Below are 24,241 nucleotides of genomic sequence, written 5' to 3'. Positions count from 1 at the left end.
TAGTATATAACCCTGATCATTCAGGTTTTTTTCTGAATGCAGAACAGCGGTTTTATCAAGTGGGTGGCATATTTCATGTAGGTTTTTTTGGTTGTTTCCATCTGTCATATAATAAAGTGCTTGTTTGGGAGCTTTTTGGCTTGTAAATGGGCTTTTCTTTGCTGTGACTTTGTAGTTGCATAATTGGCTTCAGTAAGAGATCCATTCCCACCCTGGTTTCTTGGCAGGATTCTAGTGGGAAGTATCAGCTGCAAGCTGATTTCCACACTTTTAGTCTAAATCAGCCTCTGGTGGAATCTGCCTGCCGTGTGGTGGGTGTGACTAGGAGCGGTTCCCTGGGAACATGAGGACATGTGTGTCTGGTGCTAATGGGTGTTGCTGTGAACTGCCCCTCCTGGCAGAATGTGCAAAGCGAGGGGGCAATGAGGATTAGACGAAGCATGTGCGTGAGGTGGGGAAGACAGGATACGGAGCAAGATGGACCATTGGTCTGACCCGCTGTGGCCATTCTTAGGATAGAAACTGAAACATTGTGTTGGTTAGCCCTGTGTTAGGGCTTGTGCTTCTTGGATAGTCAAACAGTGATGCAACTAGTCCAGGCCTGCACAATATGCAGCCCGCAGGGGCTCACTGTGCGGCCCGTAATGACTACGGGCGGCACGGACCCATCCGATCCGCCGGCCATACAGAGGAGCGGAGTGTCTCCTGGGAGGGGGAAGTATGGCGATTCTCGCCACCGGGCTGCCTGCCTGCAGCTCTGGCGCGAGGAGGCGGGGCGCAAGCCAGAGGGCAGGATGCCGACAGATGCCAGGATGCTGGCGTGACGTGGCGGCGTGACGTACAGCCGGTGACTGCCGGATTCCAAAAGGCTCCGGCAGCCCCACAAACTGGAAGGCAGAAGCCGGGGAGGGGAAGAAGCTTGTGTTGAGGGGCGGGGGCAGGTCAGGAGAAAGTGGAAGGCACCAAGGGACAGGGGTGCAGGAGAGACAAATGCCAGGGGGCCAAGTGCAGACAATGAGGAAAAAGGCAGGAGGGGAGGTGTCTGTGGGAGGGGCGACATGGTGATACTGGGAGGGGAGAGGAGAGAGTAAGGGCATTGGGAGCTGTATGTTATGCAAGCCTAATTTACTTGAAAAATTCTTAATAAAGTATCTCCCCTCCCTACCTCCTCCCCAAAAACTACCCGTGTGGCCCGCAGCTGTTTTCTTTGGAGTACAGTAAAACTCCGATGGTCCGGCATCTGATGGTCTGGTACTCCTGATGGTCTGGCACCATCAGGAACCCAGAAATGCTCCGGGCAGCCGGACCATTGGAGCTGCTCTGCCCCCAGCTTCCCCGATTCAGCCGCTGCTAAAACTGACCAGCGGCTGAATTGGGGACGCCTAGGGCAGAGCAGCTGGGGCGCTGCCGGGTTGGTCCCATAGCGCTGCCCCTCGGGGCTGCGGGACCCAACCCGGCAGCGCCCAGCTGTCCCCATTCAGCCGCTGCTGAAACTGACCAGCTGCTGACTCCAGGAAGCCCGAGGCAGGAGCTGCTCTGCCCCGGGCTTCCTGTAGTCAGCGCTGGTCAATTTCAGCAGCGGCTGACTTGGGGACGCCTGGGGCAGAGCAGCTGGGGTGCTGCCGGGTTGGTCCAGTAGCCCCGCTCCTCGGCTGCCTCAGGCATCTGGATTCAGCCGCTGCGGAAACTGACCAGCAGCTGACTCCAGGAAGCCCGGGGCAGAGCAACTCTGCCTCTGGCTTCCCGGAGTCAGCTGCTGATCTGTATCCGCAGCGGCTGACTTGGGGATACCTGGGGCAGAGCAGCTGGGGTGCTGCCGGGTTGGTCCAGTAGCGCCGAGGAGCGGCGCTGCGGGACCAACCCAGCACCCCAGCTGCTCTGTCCCAGGCGTCCCCAAGAGCAGCTGGAGTGCTGCCGGGTTGGTCTCGCCGCGCCAAGGGTCAGCGCTACTGGACCAACCCGGCAGCACTCCAGCTGCTCTGCTGTAGGCATCTCCGATTCAGTCGCTGCTGAAACTGACCAGCAGCGGCTGAATCAGGGACGCCTGAGGCAGAGCCGGACTATCGGAAGGGGGGGGCTATGAGGGGTCTGGGGTGGCATCCTCCCCAACCCCATCCCAGACCCCTCATAGCCCCCCCTTCTGATAGTCCGGCAAATCTGATAATCCAGCACCCCCTGGGTCCTAAAGGTGCCGGATTATCTGAAGTTTACTGTAATATGGCCCTCGCCGCTTTCCAAGTTGTGCAGGTCTCAACTGGTCACTTCCTCTCCTCGCTTGCTGGCAGCAAGGGGGGGAGCAGGAGCTGGTGCTGGGGGGAGCCGGCTTAAAAGCCAGTTCCCCCAGCACTCTCTGTGGGGGGCAGAGGAGGTAGAGGCACAGTGGGAAACAGCGCAAGTGGGGACTGAAGCCATCTCTGCTTGCGCCGCTTCTGCTGTGATTCTGCTTTTGAAATGTACAAGAGCCCCCTTGGGCTCAGAGGCTGAGGCACTGCAGGGAGCATGGGGCCAGTCCTCCGCTGGCCCTATGCTCCCCGTGGGGCTTCCACTTTTGAACTGCAGCAAAGGCGAAGGTGCCCTTAAAGACTAATTGAATAGTTGATGGAAATCCTATTGACTATTCGATTAGTTAAGTAATGTAAATTTAACATCCCTACCCTGCATAGCGTGGCTCTGTTGAAAATGAGAGGACCTCCTAAAAAGAAGAGCAATCCTGCTGTTTAAACAGAGAGGCCCTTCCCTTCGACTGACTGCAGAACCACAGCCAGGATTCTAGCCATAGATTTGAATGATTTCCCTCCAGAAATTTGCACAGGGAGATTAGCCTGGCTTAATGAACGGCCGTGTCAGGGCTGATTTAATGCAAGGAAAAGAAAATAATCTGAATCTATTACTTATCCGACGCCCTCAGTAGCCTTCACTAGATGAAGGCAGCTGTCAAAACTTCCAACCCTGTGAACTGGCAGGGATAGAAAACGTTGCATCAAAGCGGCATGTTCTGTATTGCCCTGTACAGTCTTGTCTGGCGTCAGCACTGACGGATGGAATCGTGTTCCCAGCTGTGCAGCTTTGTCTCTGGTGTCACTGGCAATGCACATGTGGCAGCTGATAAGCACTGAAGGAGAAGGACCACAATGACCCGAATGCGAGGTTGGCCTTCCTGGAAACGACCTTCTCCTTATCAGCAGAGCAACCTTGTCTTTTCACTCCCCGGCCGGCCTCGCTGACGGGGTCTCATGGGAGAATGCCAGGCTTTCAAAACAGCTGGAGCTAGTCACTGGCAGTGATCATCTGACAGACCTAACACTCATGCTTGCTTTTCCAGGTAGGAAAGCAGAAAAAGCTGAAATCTTCCATATTGCTGCCTAAATGTGGATTGGTTGCCTAAGAGAGAGGGGGCAGATGAAGTAGGGTGCTAGGAATCAAGAGACATGGGGCTATCCCTGGCTTGGCCACTGACTTTGCAATTACTTGCCCAAGGCGACGCAGCCTCTCTCTGTGTTTGCTTCCCCACCTGTTAAACGAGGATCGCTTCCTAGGGGTGTGGTGAGGTTCGGATAATGTTTGCAAAGAGCTTGGTGATGTTCCAAGGAAATCTCTTAGAAAAGTGCGTTGTATAATGCTTAGCGACCAGTTAACTAAGGATGTAGGACCATAGCTATTTGCAAGGCTTAACATCGGCGGCGAGCGCTGCTCGCCAGCTATGCATTTTGGCATGCTGCACATGCGCTGCTCACACTGCGGCGCCATGCCGGCTTCAAATCTACTCACCCTGGGCGAGTAGATTGACTAATTTGTCAAGCCCTGGCTATTTGTACCCTCCTCTCTACTAGGCACACTAGAAACTTCACCAATTGAATGTTTGTTTCTGGATCCAATTTCTCTTGGGACGCCTGCCTCTGATTTCAGCAATTGGCTCAGGCGGATATACCAACATACTTAGCAACTCTTCTAAGAAAAGAAGCCATCCGTGTGATCACTCCATTACCCCAACCATTGTTAAGGTCTACGTATGCCAGGCCTACAGGTGTATGTATCTCCTAGCATTCAAGGGTGAACCATTCCTAGCCTGACTCACCAGTTCTGAGTACCGAGCAAAACCAGATTGAACTTTTTGATAGTTTTTCTGTCTTATCTGCTCCCCTCTCGCTGCCTATTGTGTGAAGGAGCAGCCCAGTTTCTAGTGAGCCAAGACGCCAAAAAGCCCCATTTGCACTACTTTTCCTCTCACTCCCTAGCAGCGCAACCTTTATTTCAAAATTAAAGTGGGATCAGTGCATAACAACGTTACGACTAGAAAAGATGCTTGTGAAACAAGAGGATTGCCTGCCGTATGCCACTGAGATAGCTTTGGTTGATTATGGCTGTGTAAGGTGCCCCTGTCTGGCTGAGTGCATGGGGCTGCTCTCTCTCTGTTCACCCGCTGAAAGCCTCTTTGGCAACTCAGCCCTCTGGACGAGTCACATCGGCTGCGTCTAGACTGGCACGATTTTGTGGAAATACTTTTAACGGAAAAGTTTTTCCGTTAAAAGTATTTCTGCAAAAGCACTTCTAGATTGGCACAGATGCTTTTGAGCAAAAGCATCCATGGCCAGGCTAGACGTGATTTTGCGCAAGAAAGCCCCATTTGCCATTTTAGCCATTGGGGCTTTTTTGTGCAAAACAGTTCTTCCCTGTCTACACTGGCCCTCTTGCGCAAGTATTCTTGCACAAGAGGGCTTTTTCCCGAGCGGGAGCGGGAAAGTATTTGCGCAAGAAGCACTGATTTTGTACATTACAAAGTCAGTGCTCTTGTGCAAATTCAAGCAGCCAGTGTAGACAGCTGGCAAGTTTTTGCACAAAAGCAGCCGCTTTTGCGCAAAATCTTGCCAGTCTAGACGCACCCATCCTGTGTGACTCAAACCCCTTCCAACAGGGCCCCATCTTGTTGCCCTCGGTAGTGTCCCCTTGAGTCTGTTCCCCCAGGCTGTTGCCCACTCTGACTGAGAGTGGCTTCTGCTCCTGGAGACGGGAGCAGGGCTTTATCTCCACATCCCAACAGTCCCTTGGTCTCCAATAAGCTCTCTGCTTGGAGCTCTCCGTGGTGCTGCCGTGCGCTCAATTCCCCCCCCTCTGCCCAGCTTGAGGTCTCCAGAGGAACTGAATTGGCTCTGACCCTGAAGCTCTTTTATATGGCCTTCCTGGCCTCTGATTGGCTGCTTCCTCTGCACCCACTCTTGCCTCTTAAGAGGACTTCTCTTGATGCGGGTGGGGCAGGGCCACAAAGCCTCCAGCAGGGGGCCTCAGGACGTGGTCCACCCGATCGCAGGCTGTAATAAATGCAGGATTTCTTCCCAGAAAACAGAGTGAACCAGAGGTGAATACGCCAGGCAGCTACAATGTATTCAACAAAAGAGAGCCATATTGATAAAGGGAAAGGGGACATTCTGTTGATTAAACAATGGGCTGGAACCCAGGAACCTCAGACCTTTGTCCTGGCTTTGGTGTTGACTTTGACTTTGTGGGCAAGTCACCTGAGGCCTGCCATTGAAAAGTGCTGGTCTTTTGGTAGCACCAGTTGATGTCAGTGGGAGCCGCAGGTGCCTGCACACTTGAAAATCAAAGATGGGTACCAAATGCACCCCAATATAGAAATTCCTGAAGTCACTTTGTCCCCTGTTGCCTCAGTTTCCTCATGGCAAAATGGGATATATTGAACACCGGTGCCATGCCAGATGATCAGTGTTTGTCAAGCACTTTGAGATTCTTGGAAAGTACTCAAGAAGAAATATTACAACCGAGTAACACCTAGCGTTGTGCCTGGGAGCCCATGTCAATGGAGACTTAATTGTTCTGCAGCTGCTGCCAAGTGCTTGGGGCAAGGCCTGGTTGTAAGCACAGGCCTGGGTAGCAGGAGTTCTTGGTTCTAGTCCCACTTCTACCATTGATGTGAGCCTGGGCAACTCCCTTGGTCCCTCTGACCATATTGACCTGCTTCCCAGGGACCGGCAAGGCAATCTTGGATGTATTTGTACTTTCTATTAATTGTCAGGCTACTGGGTTGGCCAGTTCACTGCACTCTCTGTAACTTCAGGCACACCTGGCTTGTGGTCGGTAGCTCTGTTAGATGAATTAATGTTGCCACGGGACTGTTATTGCTACACTGATGGCTAAGCTTTTTTTTTAGGACAAGTCCTCCGCCATCCTTGAAGGCCCACATGAGTGAACTGTTTGCAGCGGCACACAGGGGGAAATGATTAGTTCAAATATGGGAAAGTACCGTATCAACTCTCGGGTACCACGCTGCTGGGTGCTGTACTAAGCCCCGAGACAGCCCCAAAGACCAACATCCCCTAATCTTGTTACAGTTACCCGCACAGATGTCTCTATCTCTTCCACACTGTAGGGACACACACTCTTACCCAATTCCTAGGGCTCAGGGCACATTTTCCTGTGGGTTTTGCAGGATCTTTAGCCATTGAAAGAGCCTCACACAGTAATATCCTTATCCTCTATTTATTGACAATTCCCAAACAAGCAGAATGCACGTGCTAAGCACAGGGTCATGCTCACCAATCCTGATAAAGGCTGGCAGACTTCCCCTGTTGGCCAGGCAATATCAGTCTCTCTGGTCTTAGGCTGTGTCTCCGAGGTGAGTTCTTCTTTTCCAGGTCTTCCCCCCTCCTCCTGGTCCTCTTCCAGCCTTTTCTGCCTTCTGTTACTTCTGATGATCATCGTCTTCTCCTTTTTGAACCTCAGTTTATATAATGAAACCTGAGTCTTGCTTAGCTAGACTGTAACCAATTATTTTAGTATAATTTTACTCACCAATCATAACAAAATGACCTAACCAATCGTACCCCACCATCTTAATTGATTTACACCTAGCAAAATTAATTATCCAGCAGACAGGAATAGTTACAAACCAGACAGAGATCACCCCGTCAAACAATAGAAAAGTGTAGTGACAATGCTCGTAGAATGAGGATTGCACAACATTCTCTATGGAGAAGCAGTTTCTGGCCAGACAGAATGGGGTGACTTAAGTTTTCTTTCCCCATCTTGAGATCTGTTTCTTTATCTGGTGACAGTGGGGGGCTGTCAGGGCAAAGTCCCCTCCTCCCAGCCTGGGGTGACACTGTGTAATACAGTTTAGATGGAACTGTGAGGATGTGACTCCAGGCCTTACAGTAATGGCTGCTACTCTTCAGTCTGGCTGCAGAAGGCGGCTTTGGTTCAGGCCTAGCACAGGCCTTCCAACGTGGCTACAGAAAAGCCAGATTGTTACATTGCTGCACACAATGGCTGCCTCCCTCTCAGGTTTCCTGGCTTGTCTCTGGAGCTCTCCCTGAGTGCACGGTTTCCATGGTGCACATCTGGCTGAGAGGACAGATACTGAGTGCTGGGTGAAAGGAGATTTTTACACCCTTCTCAGTCATTCCTCCTTTCTCTCCATCCCAGACGCCTGTCTTGGGAAGTTTAGAGATGGCTTGAGCCAAGGTCTAATCAGGCTGGGTTGTCAGAACTAGTTCTAAAATGCCCCGATCCTCCTGCTGCCAAAAGCAGAGCGGGCATTAGGAAGGCACAAAGAGCAAGCGTTCTTGCATGTGAAGCAACAGGGCCCAGGAGAGCCTGTCTCAGTGGATGGGTGCGCCTAGATTTTTATCTGGGTTTTTCCGCACACTCTGGCTTTGAGTGACTCATTTTGTGTCTCTGCCTTTCCTCAGCTGCAAGACAACTATGGTGCCAGCGGGTTCCCCAGGGAGATGAGAGGACCTAGTTCATTAATGTGCGTTTAAGGCTCTGTGAACTTGAAAAGCCACGGAAAGGCTCAGTGTGCAGGTGTTGCTATTCCTGGCCATTCCTTGGGACTATCTGCAGGCAAAACATGGGAAGCTAAGTTCTCTTGCAATGTGTGAAACAGAACTGTCTGGCTCCGGGGCTGTGCAAGATCCTGTGGGGGATTGGTTTTATTAGCATGTTTAGATTAGATTGTATCCAAAGAGGCCACAGCTCCGCTTGGGGCCCCACTGGAATCATTCTTCTGCAGCTGTTTGCTTACGTGAGATGATATTTCCGCCTCCTGCAGGGAGTCAGTCTGACCGCAGCAAAAGAGCGAGGACAGCTCGTGTTCTTGGAAGGCCTGAAATCCTGCTTTGGTGTCTTGTTTGGGGAGGAGCAGCATGGGGGACAGACCAGTCCCCTTCAGTGGATAAGGTAATGCTCTGCTTTGGGAGAGGTACAGCCAGTAACGCCTGGGGTTGGATATGTTGACATCTGTTCTGATGCTGAACTGTCAGGGTAAATCCTGCTCTACCGGTGTCGGCATCATAGCTGGCACTAACTGGCCTTCCTGTGCCGCAATGAGACCAAAGTTTGGGACTGAACTCTCTCCTGTGCCGGGCAGGGCTGGGGCAACGGGTGTGTAAGCTTGCACTGTGCTTGCTGTGTGGCTAAGCAGAATGAGTTGCTCTCGTGGGCTGTCAGTCCAGCAATTCTCACTGGCATTAAATTCACACCTGCAAATAGAAATGAATCCAAACTCTGAAATGGTGAGATGATTCCTGCCTCCCTCTCTACTGGCTTCTGTGGGGCTGTGTTCCGTCCCCCCGCCCCGCTCCACTGAGAGCCAGAGGAGGTCACCCTCTGCTCTCGTCCTGCTTCCTTCCATCTCTAGAGCTGTGAAAGTGCTGAGTGACGTGAAACAAAGGAGCTAATTCGAGGGGGAACTTTCAGAGCCTTGCCATAGGGATCTGTTGTTTCTGCTTCCTGGTGTAGAACTCCAGTGGCTGGTTCCTGTAAACACGCTGCATTTGACCCATTCCGTCCATTCAGAAGCAGACTGCATGAAGGCAGAGGAACCCCCCACGAGCGTGGGAAGAGTTACTGCCGTATCCAGGTGCACATGTCAGTGCAAAGCACATTTATGCCGGTATTGCCACCTCCACACTAGGGAAGTTGTACTGCTCTCACTATAGGCATGTCTACAGTGGAGCTGGTCTAGCTTCCAGCCCAGGTAGACAGACTGTACGAGCTGTGTTTGAGGTCTGCTGAAAGGAGCAGAGCAGAGACTGCACGGGCAGCAGGATGGGCTAGCCACCCCATAGACTATTTTTAATGTGGGCATGTTTTCCTGAGCTGGAAATTCCACTTCTAGCTCCAGGGCAGACATGCCCTGTACCTGCTTCTAAACTGAGAAGCTGTAAGAAAAGGTTGGATGAACACCTGTCCGGGATGGTCTAGGTCAGTGGTGGGCCCTCTAGCCTGCGGATGCATGCGGCCCATTGGGGTTGTATGTGTGGCCCATGAGACATTTTGTTTACTGTTGCCCACGCACAGGGTTGTTATTCTGCTGGCTTCCATCCATGGAGTTTGTTTCCTACCAGTGTTACTGAAGTGACGTGCATGCAAAGCAAGGGCACGTGAAGTGTGTGTTGATTGCACACAGCATTGGCTGTGAGAGCCAGGCGCTCCCTCTGCATCCGGTCTAGCAAAGGTTCCATCGGCACCCCCTGCAAATTCTAGGGATGCCAGTGCAGTCAGCAAAACTGCCCAATCCCGGGAGACCCTCTTGGTTATGACAGTCTTCGGACCGCTGACTAGCCTGGGTGCCCATCACTGGTATGAGTTTGTGGTTCTGCAGGGGCCTGGTCCTGCATGGTTCTAGAGGTCCTTTCCAGCCCTACATTGCTGCAATTCTGTTCTGTAGCTAATGCAGGACAAAAACCAGGTTGAGACCAGGTCAAATGAAAATTTCCTTTTCCTCCTTCCAGCAAAGATGGCTCCAACTTGAAAACCATGTATGAGTTTGTCCGGACATCCCTGATGCCCTCTGCTAGCGATTCCTGGAAATGCCCTGTGTTGCTGGTGGACGAGCTCAGTGTTCTGCTCAGCCTGGGTGTGAGGCCGGTGGATGTTTTGGATTTCGTCCATTACTGCCGAGTTGCGGTGTGCTCCCAGTTGAAGGTATTGTGACTGAGGATGTTCAAATGCCATTATCTGGCTAATGGTATCGTCAGTACAATTTGAATCGACGAGACGATTAGTCGATGAGTGCCTCTGCAGAGGTGCAGCGGGGGTAGCGCCAGAGGAGTCGACTTGAGCCAGGACTGCTCAGTCCTGGCTCAGGCTGGCTCCAGAGCCACCTGTGCTGCAGAGGCGCAGTGATCAACACGAGCCGGGACTGCTCATGGAGGCAGCAGTGGGGAGGGGCTGCCACAGAGAGCATGGGGTGAGTGGGGACTGCTTCAGTCCCTGCTCACCCTGTGCTCCCGGCGGCACTTCTGCTTCTGAAATGTACAAGAGTCCCGCAGGGGGACTTCAAAAGCAGAAGTGCCTGCAGTGGGAATGGGCGCGAGTGGGGTCCGAAGCAGTTTCCCGCCGTGTCTCTGCCTCCCTTGCCCCCCGTGGAGATGATGCTGTGATGTCTCTGTGTAGTGTTCCCAATGTTCAGTAACTTTATGGCCTTGGGTCACTAGATGGCACTCTTTCTTCTGAGTCCCTGCTGCCAGGAAGGGGGGGGCATCCCTGCAGAGCATGGTGCCTGGGCAGAGTTCCTAACTCCTTGTGGCCATGAAAGATCCTGTGTGGGTGGGGCTTCCCCTCTAGGATCCTGCTCCAATAACTAGGTAGTGACATAGTGATAGAAATGTAGCCATGTTAGTCTGGGGTAGCTGAAGCAAAATGCAGGACAATGTAGCACTTTAAAGACTAACAAGATGGTTTATTAGGTGATGAGCTTTCGTGGGCCAGACCCACTTCCTCAGATCAAATAGTGGAAGAAAATAGTCACAACCATATATACCAAAGGATACAATTAAAAAAAAATGAACACATTGACTTAACCACCTGCATTCTGCTACAAAGACCTTTTACATCTGCACTTGAAAGGGAATCCTCTGAACTGTCATTCATGTTAAAATTCGACACTCTCCAAGAAGGAATGAACAAATACTCAAGCTATCTTACCCATTACCAAGATAGCTTCCCCAATTATCACCTCTAATACCATTAACTCACAAACATCCCACTCTCCCCACCTCTAATATCATCAATTCACAGACACTTACCTTCCTTCCTCCCCCCCCCCCCCCCCCCGCATCTCCCTCCTGTTCTGAAATGTGATTTGTCCTTTTCATATGTGTTCATTTTTTTTTTAATTGTATCCTTTGGTATATATGGTTGTGACTATTTTCTTCCACTATTAGATCTGAGGAAGTGGGTCTGGCCCACGAAAGCTCATCATCTAGTAAACCATCTTGTTAGTCTTTAAAGTGCTACATTGTCCTGCATTTTGCTGTAGGTAGTGACATGTGATCTACACAAATTCCCTCTGCTGTTCCAATTCACAGGTATTTCAGAGTGCCCATTACCATAGTACAGGCAGTCCCCGGAGGTCGAGGTGGCGGATTGCTGCCTGTGAGCTCCGGGGCGAGAAAGCCCCGTTTGTAAGCTGCTCCCGGTGCCCCTGGTCTGCTGGGCAGACCAGGGGCACCGGGAGCGAAGCCGCAGCAGCAGCGGGTTCCTGCGCTTCTGAGGCTTTGCTCTGGCAAAGCCTCAGAAGCGCGGGAACCCGCCGCTGCTGCGGCTTCAGTCCCGGTGCCTGTGGTCTGCTGGGGACAGTCCCCAGCAGACCACAGGCACCGGGACTGAAGCCGCAGCCGCGCGGGGTCCCTCGCCTCTGAGACTTTGCCAGAGCAAAGCCTCAGAGGCGCGGCACCCCGCTGCCGTTGCGGCTCTGCTCCCCGTGTCCCTGGTCTGCTGGGGGGGGGGCGCAGCTAGTGTGTCCCCCCCCCCCAGCAGACCAGGCTTTTGTTGTGGACCCTGGGGCAGAGAGCTGGGGCGCTGCCGATTGGTCCTGCAGCGCCGCTCTGGGCACTACTGGACCAACCCGGCAGCACCCCAGCTGCTCTGCCCCAGGTCCTGATTCAGCCGCTGCTGGTCAGTTTCTGGGGTGCTGCTGGGTTGGTCCAGTAGCGCCAAGGAGCGAGGAGCGCTGCTACTGGAGCAACCCAGCAGCATCCCAGCTGCTCTGCCCCAGGCGTCCCCAAGTCAGCCGCTGCTGAAACTGACCAGCGCTGACTACAGGAAGCCCGAGGCAAAGTTGCTCTGCCCCAGGCTTCCTGGAATCAGCCGCTGATCAGTTTCAGCAGCAGCTGACTTGGGGTTCTTAAGTTGAATCTGTATGTAAGTCAGAACTGGCGGTCAGTTTCAGCAGTGGCTGAATCTGGACGCCAGTTCCGACTTACATACAGATTCAACTTAAGAACAAACCTACAGTCCCTATCTTGTACGTAACCCGGGGACTGCCTGTACTTAAGCAAAGGGCGTGTGATAGTGTTCATATCTTCTCCTAAAGTGCTGTGTCCTGTTCCTGTGTGCTCTTAAACCGCTGCCATCTATCCCACCCGGAGGTGTTTGCATTTCAGTAGTCACTAAAGTGACGATTAACCCTTTTCTGTAAAGTGCTTTGAGCTACTGGGATGGAAGGACAAGTTTCTACACTCTTCACTCGGCAATCTCTTATTATAGGAGTGAAGTCTCTTGTGCTGAAGCTTCTTGGTGTTTTATCACGACCCTAAAATAAATGAAGCCCCACTTTGTCACTGGCCAGAGTGGAAAATGGTGGGAGGAGGGGGAAAACTTCTATATATCTGATTTTTGTTTTTAAAGGGCAGTGGTCTTCTGAAAGAGTAGATTGACTAGGTGAAAGGGCCAGCTGAGAGCAGGATGCGAAAGAGAACAATTTGAGGCTGGAGGGTGGGGAATGGAAAGACTCAAACCCTTTGCTTTTTAAACAAGTCAACTTTGTTGTCGCTGAATGGCCCCATTGCACCCTGTGCCCACTAAGGAGAAAGCTGGTTCTGTTACAGCTGGGTCAGATTCCCTGGATTTAACTGTTCTACTTTAATTGGGGAAAAATATAAAAAGCTTGAAATCTGGAACTGTGATTTAGGAATGAAGTTACAAACCAAAAGGCAGTTGGAGCATAGTCCAAATGTATCTCATTTTATATACACAGCCAGGCTGTGTCTACATTGGCACCCCTTTCCGGAAAAGGGATGCTAATGAGACATTTCAGAATTGCAAATCAGCGGGGAATTTAAATATCCCCCGCGGCATTTGCATGAACATGGCTGCCGCTTTTTTCCAGCTCGGGGTTTTGCTGGAGAAAAGCGCCAGTCTAGACGTGATCTTCCTTGAAAGTAGGAATAAGGGATCTTGCGGAAAAGGGCTTATTTTCCGCAAGATCATGTCTAGACCGGCGCTTTTCTCCGGCAAAACCCCGAGCTGGAAAAAAGCGGCAGCCATGTTCATGCAAATGCCACGGGGGATATTTAAATCCCCCGCGGATTTGCAATTCTGAAGTGTCTCATTAGCATCCCTTTTCCAGAAAGGGGTGCCAATGTAGACACAGCCCCAGTGTGTCATGAAAGGAAAACCCTGTGTTTTCACAATGTGTCAGGACCTTGGATCGCTGATCCAGGGCCATTCTTTCACTAGTCCTGACAGCATCTGTGCTGGTCCCTTCAGATATAATTTCAAAACCTAATCTCTCACAAGCTATTAGCCAGTGAGGAATTCTGTGTAGCTCCGCTACTTTCAGACTAGCTATTAAAGAGATAAAAGACTGCCAGAGGTAGTGGGTCTTGAGAAAATAGCTCTTTTGTTCACGTCAAAATTCAAATGGTGGAGAAAGCATGATATTAATCAGAACAAGATGATTTTAGCAGTCTGATATCTAGAGACTTTTCATAAGTCCTAATTTTTAGCTCTAATTATTTCAGACCCATCACTGATCCCTTGGTTTAGCTGGGCTTAGTAGTTATTAATGAATCTAGCAAGTACCAGAGCATGGTCAAATGTTGCTGTCAATTCCAATTGGGATGGCAAAGGAACAACCACTTGCACAGTTCTGGAATGTTACCCCACATCATGCGTACTGGTGTTTGAGTGTGTGTGAATATAATCAACTTCAGAAGTTCCCCTTCACTGCATACGAGTAACTCCTGAGAGCATTAATGCTGAAAGAGTCATCAAATATCACACTCACTTTTTCCTATGCCATGCTTTCCCCTTCTCCCCAATGTCCTTTACCTTGGATCACAACAATAGACTAATCAGTAGCACCTTGTGATTTCCATATTGGGAGCTAATGCTCCAGTGTTTGGGATGAAAATAGTGCTAAGGGAACATCCGTCTGCTTGTTTGGAATCTTGGTTTCCAAAGTAATTTAAAAATAAATACTGAACAGAAATATTTTTATTTCTGTAAAAGGGTTTTTTTCTTTTGGAAAACTTTAATTTTGGGCCAGTATTTACTTGGCTTTAAATCTTCAGTGACCTTATTCCCATGGGCTGAGCCAAAGACTCTCAAGTTGTGATATATTTTTAATGGAATTAAGTTTGGATTTTTTTAAAACGTCTTTCTTTTCTTTCACAAAAGGCAAATGTGGACATAATGCAGCTGGCAACAGCCCTTCAGCTAGTTCTGTTAGATGGTTCGTTTAAGGTACAGCTCACAGCTGAGATGCCTGTTTGGCCCGAGAGATCAGTTTAACTAGCATTGGCTGTTTTGTAACAAAAGCTTGATGTATTTTTAGGCTGGAGAGTTATATATAAGCTTGGTTCTTCTCCCCCTCGGCTCTGATTCAGAACCCAGATAGAGGCAGATAACTTGAAGCTAAGTAGCTTTGTTAGCAATGTGTTTGTGTGAGCTCAGGTCTCTGATCTCCTCTCGTAATCCAGAATTGATTGTCACAGAGTCACTAATCCCTGTGTGACACTTTCTGATGCAGGGGAACGTAGTGGTGCTAGTGCACAGCAGTGATGATTCAGAAGATGAGGAGAATGAACTGGTCGTGAAGTCACTCTGTCACCAGAGCAACTTGATCCTTTGGGCAGAGGGACTGGCTACGGGCTTCTGTAAAGATGTTCATGGACAGGTAACACTTGTGAGAGCATTTCCCCTGCGTCCATTGCTGTCCTCAGACATGACAACTTCTTATAGTCCCCACTAATGCCTGGCTACAACTTTAGATGGAGCCAGGCTATGTTCTTTGCAGCTCAGAGGGTGGGCCCTCTTTGTAGCTCTTGATGCAGGTATTAATGGGGCCCCGCCATATTTCAGAGCAACGTTGGGGTTCATTTATACCCAGCTGCCCCCAGAAGCTAAGGGGGCTAGGACACAGTGGCACTGGAATTGCATTCCCTGTCCTCAACCACACCTCTTGGGGGGCTGCCAGTAGGGATGAGAGACACTGCGCCAGCTTTCTGCTGCTTGGAGATTCAGTCAGTGACGTGGTGCCACGCAGCCGGAGCAGGGCTAGGATCTGGCCTGCGGATTTTATCAATGGCAGAAGTATGAAGTGAAGTCCATGTTTTTGTGAACCTAGTGTTGGGGAAAGGGGCTGGACAGCCCTGGAGATGGAAATTCTTTATATAGCACAGGCTGCGCTAATGCAAACTTGTGCCCTGACACTAAGGTGATGGGGGTGCTATGAATGTGCAGAAGCTTCTCCAAACTCTCGTCCGGTGGGTCTCATCCATGACCTGGCTGGATCCTGTCTAGGAAGGAGAGAGCACTTCAGTCTTCTTGAGGGTCCGGGCCTCTCTGACAAGGCTGCCACTGAGAGAGAGGTTTAGTGCCTGTGACAATGGCTGCACATCGCTTTCCAAAATGGCAGTGTTGAATCCTTCAGTCAGGCCAGTTGCAGACTCTAAAGGTATTTTAACACATAGGCCATGTCACCTGCTCGAGCCTTTTGCTGGGAGGGAAGAGGCGGTGATTGCAGCCGCAAGAAAGCAGCTTTTCACTCTCGTTCCCTTTCCTTTGCAGTTAAAGATCATTCAGAAGGGGTCACCCAAGCTGAGAGCCGAGAGGAACCTCCTCCGAATCTACCAGTATAAAATTCAGGACAAGAATGTCACATTTTTTGCCAGAGGAATGTCAGCAGCTGTGTTGTGATTCCAAGGCACAATTCAGCACGGGGCCTGAGACTGAAGGGAGAGTGGTGCTTGAGACCAGGGAAAAACCGGAGATGATAGCAGTACAACCTGGGTATTTTCCCAGCACTTTCCAGGACCAGTACATGTGCACTGAGCAGGGTTTGCACTGGCACGAAGTGACATTTAAAACCCAGTCCTGCAGTGAACAATGGGCAGGTGGAAGGATCTGCCAGACTTGTGCTTATTGCCAAATCCGTTCCTCTCCCTTTACTGTCCAGCAGCATTCCACTGTAATGTACAAAGGATTCTAATTACGAAGAAGAGAAAACAGTGAAATTGAAATATAATTAGCAAACAGGCAGTTGCCGTGTCGTAGTCCGATACACCTTATTATTATTCATTGATTTGAAAGCAGGCCTTGCCTGTCAAGATTGTGGTAAGCACTGTACAATTAGTGAGACAGTACCTACCCTGAAGTGCTTGCAATTCAGTTAGACAAGACAGAGGATAGGAGTGAAGGATCAGTGATCCTTTAGTGGCCATCAGAATTTCAAAAACTCTGATTTTAAGCTGGGTTAAGAGTTGGTTTAACCATTTAAAATGTACCAAATGGGACATTTAATCATTTGAAATGTACCAAATTAGACCGCAGCTACAGATAATCTGCACAGAGAAAAAATAACCCTGGGCCCCTCTTCTGAGTGTGTGTTTTAGAAAGCCCAGACAAGTTTTGTTACATGTTTTTCTTTCTTCTAGAAATACAGGTGCCAGCCTCTGTCACATCTGTTCAAAGTGCGAGCCCTAGGCTGCATCCCTCTAGCTGAGTATTATGTACAGAGCCTAGCACAACACACATTCAGTCTCGATTGATGCATGGAATACAATTTCTTACTAACAGCTTCTGGGTGTCTGAAAAAACTCTATTGGGGGATCATACTCAGAGTTTAATTTTAAAAACAACTACATGCATTGAGTGATAAGTATCATTAATCAGCTAAGCTTTTTTGGGAAACTTCCATCTTGACAGAGATGGGAAGGCGCTTAAATAAAGCTCCAGGGTGAGTGTTTCTGCCATGAAAGATGAGAAGTGAAAGTGTTAACTCTGTGCTAGTTTAACTCTTTGTTGGGCTTCAGAGTTAATACTGCATTGAGATGGAAGGGGTGAGAGGGAAAGGTCACAGGTCTGGGCAAATCACTCCAGGGCCTCAGTGCTGTGGGGTCTGGGACTTGTCTACATGGCCTAGTTCATGTTAATGAAGGTGCAAATTTAAATACCTTTTTGCTTACACTAGCAGGATTTAGATGGGGCCGTTAGTGCATTGGCTGTTGTTGGAAGGCAGGGTTCTGGGTTAGGTAAACCTTTGTCCTAACCTGTGTGGCCATTCTTATGAAATGCTTAATGTGTTCTGTAGTCCGTGCCCTGGTAGTTTGCACTGTGGGGCCATGAAGACAAACACTTAGTCCTTCCTTCCTGCCTCAGGTATATCATTGCAATGGGTCACAGGCAGAAGATTATCTTTGTGGCCAGAATAGGAATTTTATTTTTAAATAAAATCTTGAAACCTGCAAAAATTGATATGGTCACCAGAGATGTGTTGGTACAGCATGCCACAGTATACCATTCCAATACAGTCCATGCATCAATGCAATGCATGGCCAATGGCCAAAATTATCCCACCCAACATAAGTGAATTACAGGGCTAGAATATGTGTTTAAAAATTATCAAGCAGGCAAGTAAAAAGCCCAAAGCATATCTTATAATGGAGCAGTGATATAGGAATTCTTGTCTCGGTGTTAGATTTCAGCTGTGCAGTTCTCTTTAGGGCTACCTGCCCATGTAGGCCTATCGCAATATTGGGAAGGTTCTTCACTGAATACTAAATGATATGTTGCTTTCAGTTTGACCTTTATCTCCAACCTCCTTAATTTTGCTATGCTTACGAGGCCCTGCTTTCTGTGTGTGGCTAGTATAGCACTTCTTCTGTTGACTCTGGCTATGGCTAGACCACAGGCTTCTTTCAGAAGAAGCTTTTCCAGAAGAGGTCTTCTGAAAAAACTTGTTTTGTTCTGAAAGAGAGCGTCCATGCTGCCAAAGTGCATTGAAAATGCGATCTGCTTTTTTGAAAGATTTAAGCTGTGATTACTATGGGTGGAATGGTCACCAGGGCACCTGGGCTTTTTCCTTTTCTTTCAAAAGAACTCCCTCTTCCCCTTTTTCCGAAAGAGCTCTGACCTACTGAAATGCTGTAACGATCCCTTATTAGTTCAGTTTATCTGTCAACTGTAACCTCATCTCCCAGAATGGCCTCCACTATGAGAGGAAAAATCAGACGCTGACTTCATTAGATGAGTTCTAGCTAAGGCCCTACTCCTGTGTACATTTACACACACAAGGTCAGGGTTCGAGAGAGTCCCTTCATGCCCTCTTGCTGCTCTCTCAGCATGAAATTGGCTTCGCTCCATGACGTAGCAGTAAGTACCCAAGCTGCTGTCCCTTGGAGCTGGATGGGACAGTTTGCATGGTTGTCCACATAACCATGAGGATCAGGAAATGTGTGTTGTGTTTTTTTTGTTTTAAATGGCAGTTTAAATTCTACAGAAACTAACATGGACACTAGATCATCCCAATGACCCAGATTCTACCTTACCTGTCCGTCGCTGACAATGAAAGCAAATTGAAAAGCCTCGTATTAGTGCTACCGCAGGCCCCCTGCCTGCTTTTCCCGGGGGGGGGGGGAGGAAGTGTGACACAGAGCACCATGTGGCAGTGCTCATGCTGTGGCAATGCAAGTAACTAGGCTCGGGTGCTGTGTGGCTTAATTTCCCGATGCTGTTGCGGCAAGGTTGCCAGCTCCCAGTGCCACACACATTATCCCATCCCTGCTTGCAGTGGCACTTCAGTGCCTCCTGGGTGCCACCCTGCCCCTGGTGCCACGTGTTGTTTTATCCCAGGTGCTGCAGGGTGTCCCCTGAACCTGGCTGTGGAATGGCATGGGTGCATCCTGGCTCTGTTTGCAATGAGAGCTAGTCCCTTCCCTGGCCCCAGCCTGCCTGCAGCAGCACCTGGGTCCCAGTGTGGCCCTGTCACTTCCACGGGCCTTGTTTTGGCTGAAGCCTCCATCTGACACCCCTCCCCCCCCGTTTGTCTTGGCTCGTGGCCCCCAGTTGTCCCCCCTTCTAACACCCCCCTCACCTGCCCTTAGCCCCCCCCCCCGTCTGCCCGCAGCCCCCTCACTGTGCCCCTTGCCTGGTCCCCCCCCACTGCCTTACTCTATCTTGCCCCCGCAGTCCCGCCCCTCCCGCGTGCACGGACCCAGGGGCGTGGCCTCAGCGAGGGGGGGGGGGCAGTCCCGGCAGGGGGCGTGGCGAAGGCCTGAGGGGGCGGAGCCCGGCCGCCCAGCCTGCGCGAGTGGGCGCGGTGCTGGCGTAGGGGCGCGAGGGGAAAGGTCAGAGGGGACGCGTTGGCCCGGGCCGGGCGCCGAGCGAGGCTGAGCAGCGCGAGACGCGCCCCGCCCCCCTCCAACTCCCCCCAAGGTGAGCGACGCGCGCGCGCGCCTCAACCCCCCTTTAACGGCCGCGGCGCTAGGCCCCAGCGCGCGCGCGCGTGTGTGTGTGGCGACCGCCCGCGCCCGGCTCTGCCCCTACGCCGGCCTCGTGCTCCGGGGGGCGGGCCCGGTCCCACCTTCTCCCGGGGGTGGGGCTCCGCGGCGCGCGGCGGGACCCCCCCCCCGCCCCGTCACCGCCTTGTCCCGCCGCGGCCCCTCCCCCCCCCCGGCCTGTCACGCGCCTCAGGTAAACACGGGGCCGCCCGCCGCGAGGCCGGGGTGAGGGGCGCTGGGTGGGGCCCGCTGCGGCTCACGCGGTGCGGGACTCGGCTGCCCCCCCCCCCACGCGGGAGCTGCCCGGAGCGCGCGCGGTGTCGTCCCGGGGCGGGCCCGGGAACCGGCTCGTGTCTTGCCCGCGGCGCCCGGCTTCCGAGGAGGCCCCCGGGAGCCAGGCACGTGCCGAGGAGCCGGGCAGGGGATCTGGCGCTTCGCTCCCCAGCCTCTTCCAGGGGGGCCCCCGGGGACAGGTCAAGGGGTGTGCGACGAGCCCCCCGAGAGCCGCCTGGGCAGACACCGGCCGACCCGTCGGTTGGGGACCCTTGCTCCAGAGCAGCGTCTCTCAGCGTCTTTTTTACAAAGCACCCCCAGTACCTGCACTTTTCAGACACGCCACGTTTGTTTTCTGCCGTTGCACCGCGTTTGTTTAACAAACGAAATGGTAGCCGGCGGGCGATGACATTTTTGGGTGTAGAAAAGGACAAAAAGAATAAAGCGCTGCAAAACTTAACACACATTCTGTTTTCTCCAGTTGCATTGATGTCCCTCCCCTTCCTCCCCCCCCCCAGATTTCTCTAAACGCTGCTCTAGACGTGAGCAAGATTCTGTGAGCCAGGGTCATTTCCTACTTTTTTTTGCAGAAGAACATCAAGAAGCAGTAGATGGGTGAGGAAGGCATTGGGGATAAATAGATTGAGACAGGTGAGAAGAACGGAGAGAGAAACACAAAGGGTAAGAAGAGACCACACGGGTGGTTTGGGAGTGGAAATAGGAGGATGGGGAGAGAAGAAGAGTTAATTACAGATATCAAAATTAAGGGAAAGATGCAAGCTGATCAATCAAGCGAAAGAAATAATGAACATGCAGTTAGGAAAGGAAAGGAGGCCTAATAAAGGTAGACATGAAGTAAGTTGCTCAGTTCCTAAATAGACTTGTTTGGTAAGTGGAAAGTATTTTCAGCAAAACTGACACTCCTTTGCTTTAGGATGGGGGAGGCTGGCACAGGGCTATTTCACTTTGGCGATCTCTAGCCTTTCAGCTTGTAAGTGGTGTTAGTGATTGTCAACCTGTGGTTCATGGATCCCAGGGGATTTACAGACTGTCTCTAAGATTTCCAAAGTGGTCTGCACCTCCATTTGAATTTTTTAGGGCTCTCCAAATGCAAAAAGGTTGAAAATTACTGGGTTACAGAAAGTGTTTCAAACTCTGCAAAACAGGAGGAGGGTGGCTTCAAACTGGAGCTATTGGAAGACTGTGGCCAGGTATGCACTGCAGACCTATCGTGGTATAACTATACCACCAGGAGTGTGAAAAATCCATGCTCTCCCCCTCCCCCAGTAATGAGCTAATCCCCTGTGTAGACAGTGCTGTATTGACTGGAGTGCTTCCATGGACATAGCTACTGCCTCTTGGGGAGGTGGATTAACTACACCAATGGGAGAAGCTCTCCTGTTGGCATCATAGTATCTTTGCTAACACAGCTACAGTGCTGTGCATGAAGGCAAACCTTGAGGTGATGTGGAGGTGTGTCTGTGTGTGGTGAGTAGAAATAGTTGGGCTTTTGCTAGTAGTTGGGGCTTTGGAAGGAGAACCTGCACCAGTTGCCATTTGCCAAAATCTCTGAATATAACTTCTATTTATTTCTAGAGTGTTAAAATACCAAGGAGCTTCCTCTTTGCACGTGTCTTACCTCTTTATAAAGAGTCCTTTGAGAAAGCAATGACTTCCATAGCAACACATGAATACAATAAGATCAGGATTACCAAAACTATTGTATGATGCAACAGGTGGGTCAGATGATTTGTTCTTTTTAAAAGGGGAAATTGTTTAGGTTTATTTGTTTTGTTGAATGTTTAAACATGCTGTTGGCTTCTGACTTTATTCACAAGAATATTTAGCTTTCAGTGAATAATTGGAATGGCTGATACTAATTCTGCTTTGTATCTTGAATTAAGTTTCAGTCTGTCAGGATGCTTATCTTTGCCTTTCCAAATATGTGGCTTCAATAATCTGACTCACTAAAGTTCGAGGAGGGCAAAATACAGTCACTTTTTAAAGTCAAAGTGTAGCCTGATATTCATAATTAATCTGGTCAAATTAAATCTTTACTGGAGACAATTGTTGGAATAATTTTTAAATGTTTCTTTTATTGAAGTAAAGGGGTTGCTGGACTTGGCTAGTATCAAATTTTTCATGAAACTGCAAGAGAAAAATAAATGTGATCAAATGGCTAGAAAGTAGTGACAGTCTTTGAGTTAAAGTTGTGTAGCTTGGGGTATGCTACAATGGTGACATTAGTGCAAATATAGAGGTAAAATAAGCTATGTGCTTCTACACAAATATCACTGTTAGGCATCTCAGGATTGCGTGAACTCTTTTGGCAACAGTGCTGCACTGGGAGCTCAGGTTCAGCTGATTATCCACCAGGATGCCAAAATCTTTTTCCAGAGTCCTGCGTCTCAGGATAGTGTCCTCCATCCTGTTAGAAAGGTCTGCCTTCTTTGTTCATAGATGCACGCATTTACATTTAGCTGTGTTAAAAGCATGTATTGGTTGCTTTCACCCAGTTTGCAAGGCAATCCAGATCACTTTGAACCAGTGACCTGTTCTCTTTGTTTTGTACCACTCCCCCAATTTTTATCTGCAATGGAATGTAAAAATGAGGTTAAAAAAGTAACCGTGTAACTGTTAAAAATCATAGTGGTTACATGCACTGTGGGCTCTGCAGTATAACGTTTAAATAAGCTTAATACTGCAGAGCCCGCAGAAAAGCCTCCCTTGGAGCAGGGCCGGCAGCCCTTGCTGACCCAGCTCCCAGGGAGAAGGTTTTGTTGCCACAGTGAAGCCGCTTCCCCAGGAATGGGGGTGGCAAGGGAAGCCAGCATGTAACCTGTGGCATTGTGGGGGCTGGCCAGGCCCACTATTGACAGGCGGCTGTTCCGGTGGGCCTCATGGGGCTGGAGCAACCCCCCTGCCTGGGGCAGGCGGGGAGCTGCTCCATACCCTATTGGTTGAGCCACACCTGTTTAATTCACGTCACTGATAAAAAATATTAAATAGCATAGGGCCAAGAGCTGATCCTTGTGGGACCCTGCGTGGCAAACACAACTGATCAATGATGATTCCCCATTGATGATACACCTTGAGAACTGTAAGCCCATTTTAAATCTATTTAGTATGTTGTGTTAAATGTCAGCACATTATAGACATGCAGGTTAATTACAGCAGCTTGGAGAAATAGTGAATACGGTGACTAAAGGAAAACTGAAGTTGAATATTCAAAAATCTTTGAAATCTCTGGTCTTCCTGCCTTTTTGCCCTTCTATCCTGACCAAAATATGGCTGTGAGAATCTTTTTCCTTCCTGCTGCTTTCACTGTGTCCAACCTTTCTAAATCCCGTCACTGCCTTCCTCCTACCTTTTTCACATTCAAGCTTCTTCTTTGTCTTTAAACCAGCATGGCTTGTCCTCTATCTGCAGCCTTGGTTGTTAGAGAAGAAACAGGTGACCCAGGAGCGGATGGGGGTAAATGGAACCACTTTATTGCCCAGGCCAATAAATCTTTCCATCCCCAGGGAATGAATCCCAGTTTTAGACTCATGGTCTCACTACACACCAAACCCATGGGGACTACTTAACCCTGCCCATCAGGAACAGACTGTAGCTGCATAAAACAATGATACACGTGTAAACTGGGGATCCCTATGATGTCTAGCTGAACGTGAGGGCCAGTAACCCAGGGAGCAAACTCAAAAGGTTCCCCCTCTAAGGGTATAAATAATCCAAGTTGCTCAATTCCCCAACTTTGGCCTCCTGTAGCCCCTTCACATGGTTTTCTGCGCCCACTTTCTGGAGCTGGGCCAGTTGCCAAATTCAAGCTTGATGCAGAATCTAAAAAGGTATATTCCTTTAGGCCCATCATTCACCCACCCTCGGCTCACTTGCCAGTATCAGTGGCAATGCCACTCTCCAGCCTTCTCCGGGAGGTCTGCACCCGCACCCTCCTTTGCCTGAAGTCCCTGTGCTGAGTTGGCTCGTCCCTGTCCTTTTCTCTCTTGCTGAATGGTCCCTTTCCATGGGCACAGGTTTACTTTACCAGTTTAGCATGGAGAGTGGTCTTTTTAACTTGCCCCCACACCTCCTGATCCCTTTCTTAAAAATTTCAAATGTCCTATGTTTGTATACTTCTCCTTGAAGAGAGGAGGGTGAGGGAAACAGGAATTTTGCTTCAAAGAGGGGCAGAAAGGAGTAACAGAAGTAAAAGGATAGAATGGGTAAAAGTAGTAGGAGGGGGGTGAGAAGTTTACTTTAAGGTGTCTGCTTGACCCTTCAGGGCCAGGCTCTCTGACTTAAGGCGATTAAAAATCATCCATGCAGTTTTCAGACATCCCGGCTGCCAACATACCCTAGTAATTAACAGCACGCTGCTTCTCAGCAATCTGCTGCATGGTTTCTACTTTGCTTCCAAGATTAGCAACTTCCTCCTACAGAGGTGA

General features: G+C 50.1%; 2 protein-coding genes across 9 annotated transcripts in view; both read left to right on the top strand.

The window, feature by feature from the left end:
* Nucleotides 1-16,284, top strand: part of ELP6 (elongator acetyltransferase complex subunit 6) — a 31,505-nt gene extending 15,221 nt beyond the window's left edge. For 2 of the 4 annotated variants that reach the window (XM_089776850.1, XM_089776849.1), the window contains 5 exons: nucleotides 8,066-8,193; nucleotides 8,755-8,883; nucleotides 9,750-9,942; nucleotides 14,774-14,920; nucleotides 15,814-16,284. In XM_089776850.1, the coding sequence (XP_089632976.1) occupies nucleotides 8,066-8,193; nucleotides 8,755-8,883; nucleotides 9,750-9,942; nucleotides 14,774-14,920; nucleotides 15,814-15,942 (726 nt within the window). In that variant the 3' untranslated portion in view covers nucleotides 15,943-16,284. The remainder of the gene's footprint in view (nucleotides 1-8,065; nucleotides 8,194-8,754; nucleotides 8,884-9,749; nucleotides 9,943-14,773; nucleotides 14,921-15,813) is intronic. The other 2 variants (XM_075923020.2, XM_089776851.1) reach the window with 1 other exon arrangement.
* A 3,020-nt stretch (nucleotides 16,285-19,304) lies between these two features.
* SCAP (SREBF chaperone) overlaps nucleotides 19,305-24,241 on the top strand; it is a 100,661-nt gene continuing 95,724 nt past the window's right edge. Inside the window, exons 1-3 of one of the 5 annotated variants that reach the window (XM_075923014.2) lie at nucleotides 19,308-19,458; nucleotides 20,387-20,447; nucleotides 21,393-21,532. The gene's annotated coding sequence lies outside the window, so the exon portion shown is untranslated. Of the gene's footprint in view, nucleotides 19,459-20,386; nucleotides 20,478-21,392; nucleotides 21,533-24,241 lie in introns of those variants that run through there. The other 4 variants (XM_075923012.2, XM_075923015.2, XM_075923017.2 and 1 more) reach the window with 4 other exon arrangements.

Source organism: Pelodiscus sinensis, chromosome 2 (genome assembly GCF_052426305.1).
Source record: "Pelodiscus sinensis isolate ZL-2025 chromosome 2, ASM5242630v1, whole genome shotgun sequence".
In the NCBI taxonomy this organism is placed as follows: Eukaryota; Metazoa; Chordata; order Testudines; family Trionychidae; genus Pelodiscus; species Pelodiscus sinensis.
The sequence above is the reverse complement of the archived record's forward strand: the minus strand, read 5'-3'. Positions and strand labels throughout refer to the sequence as shown.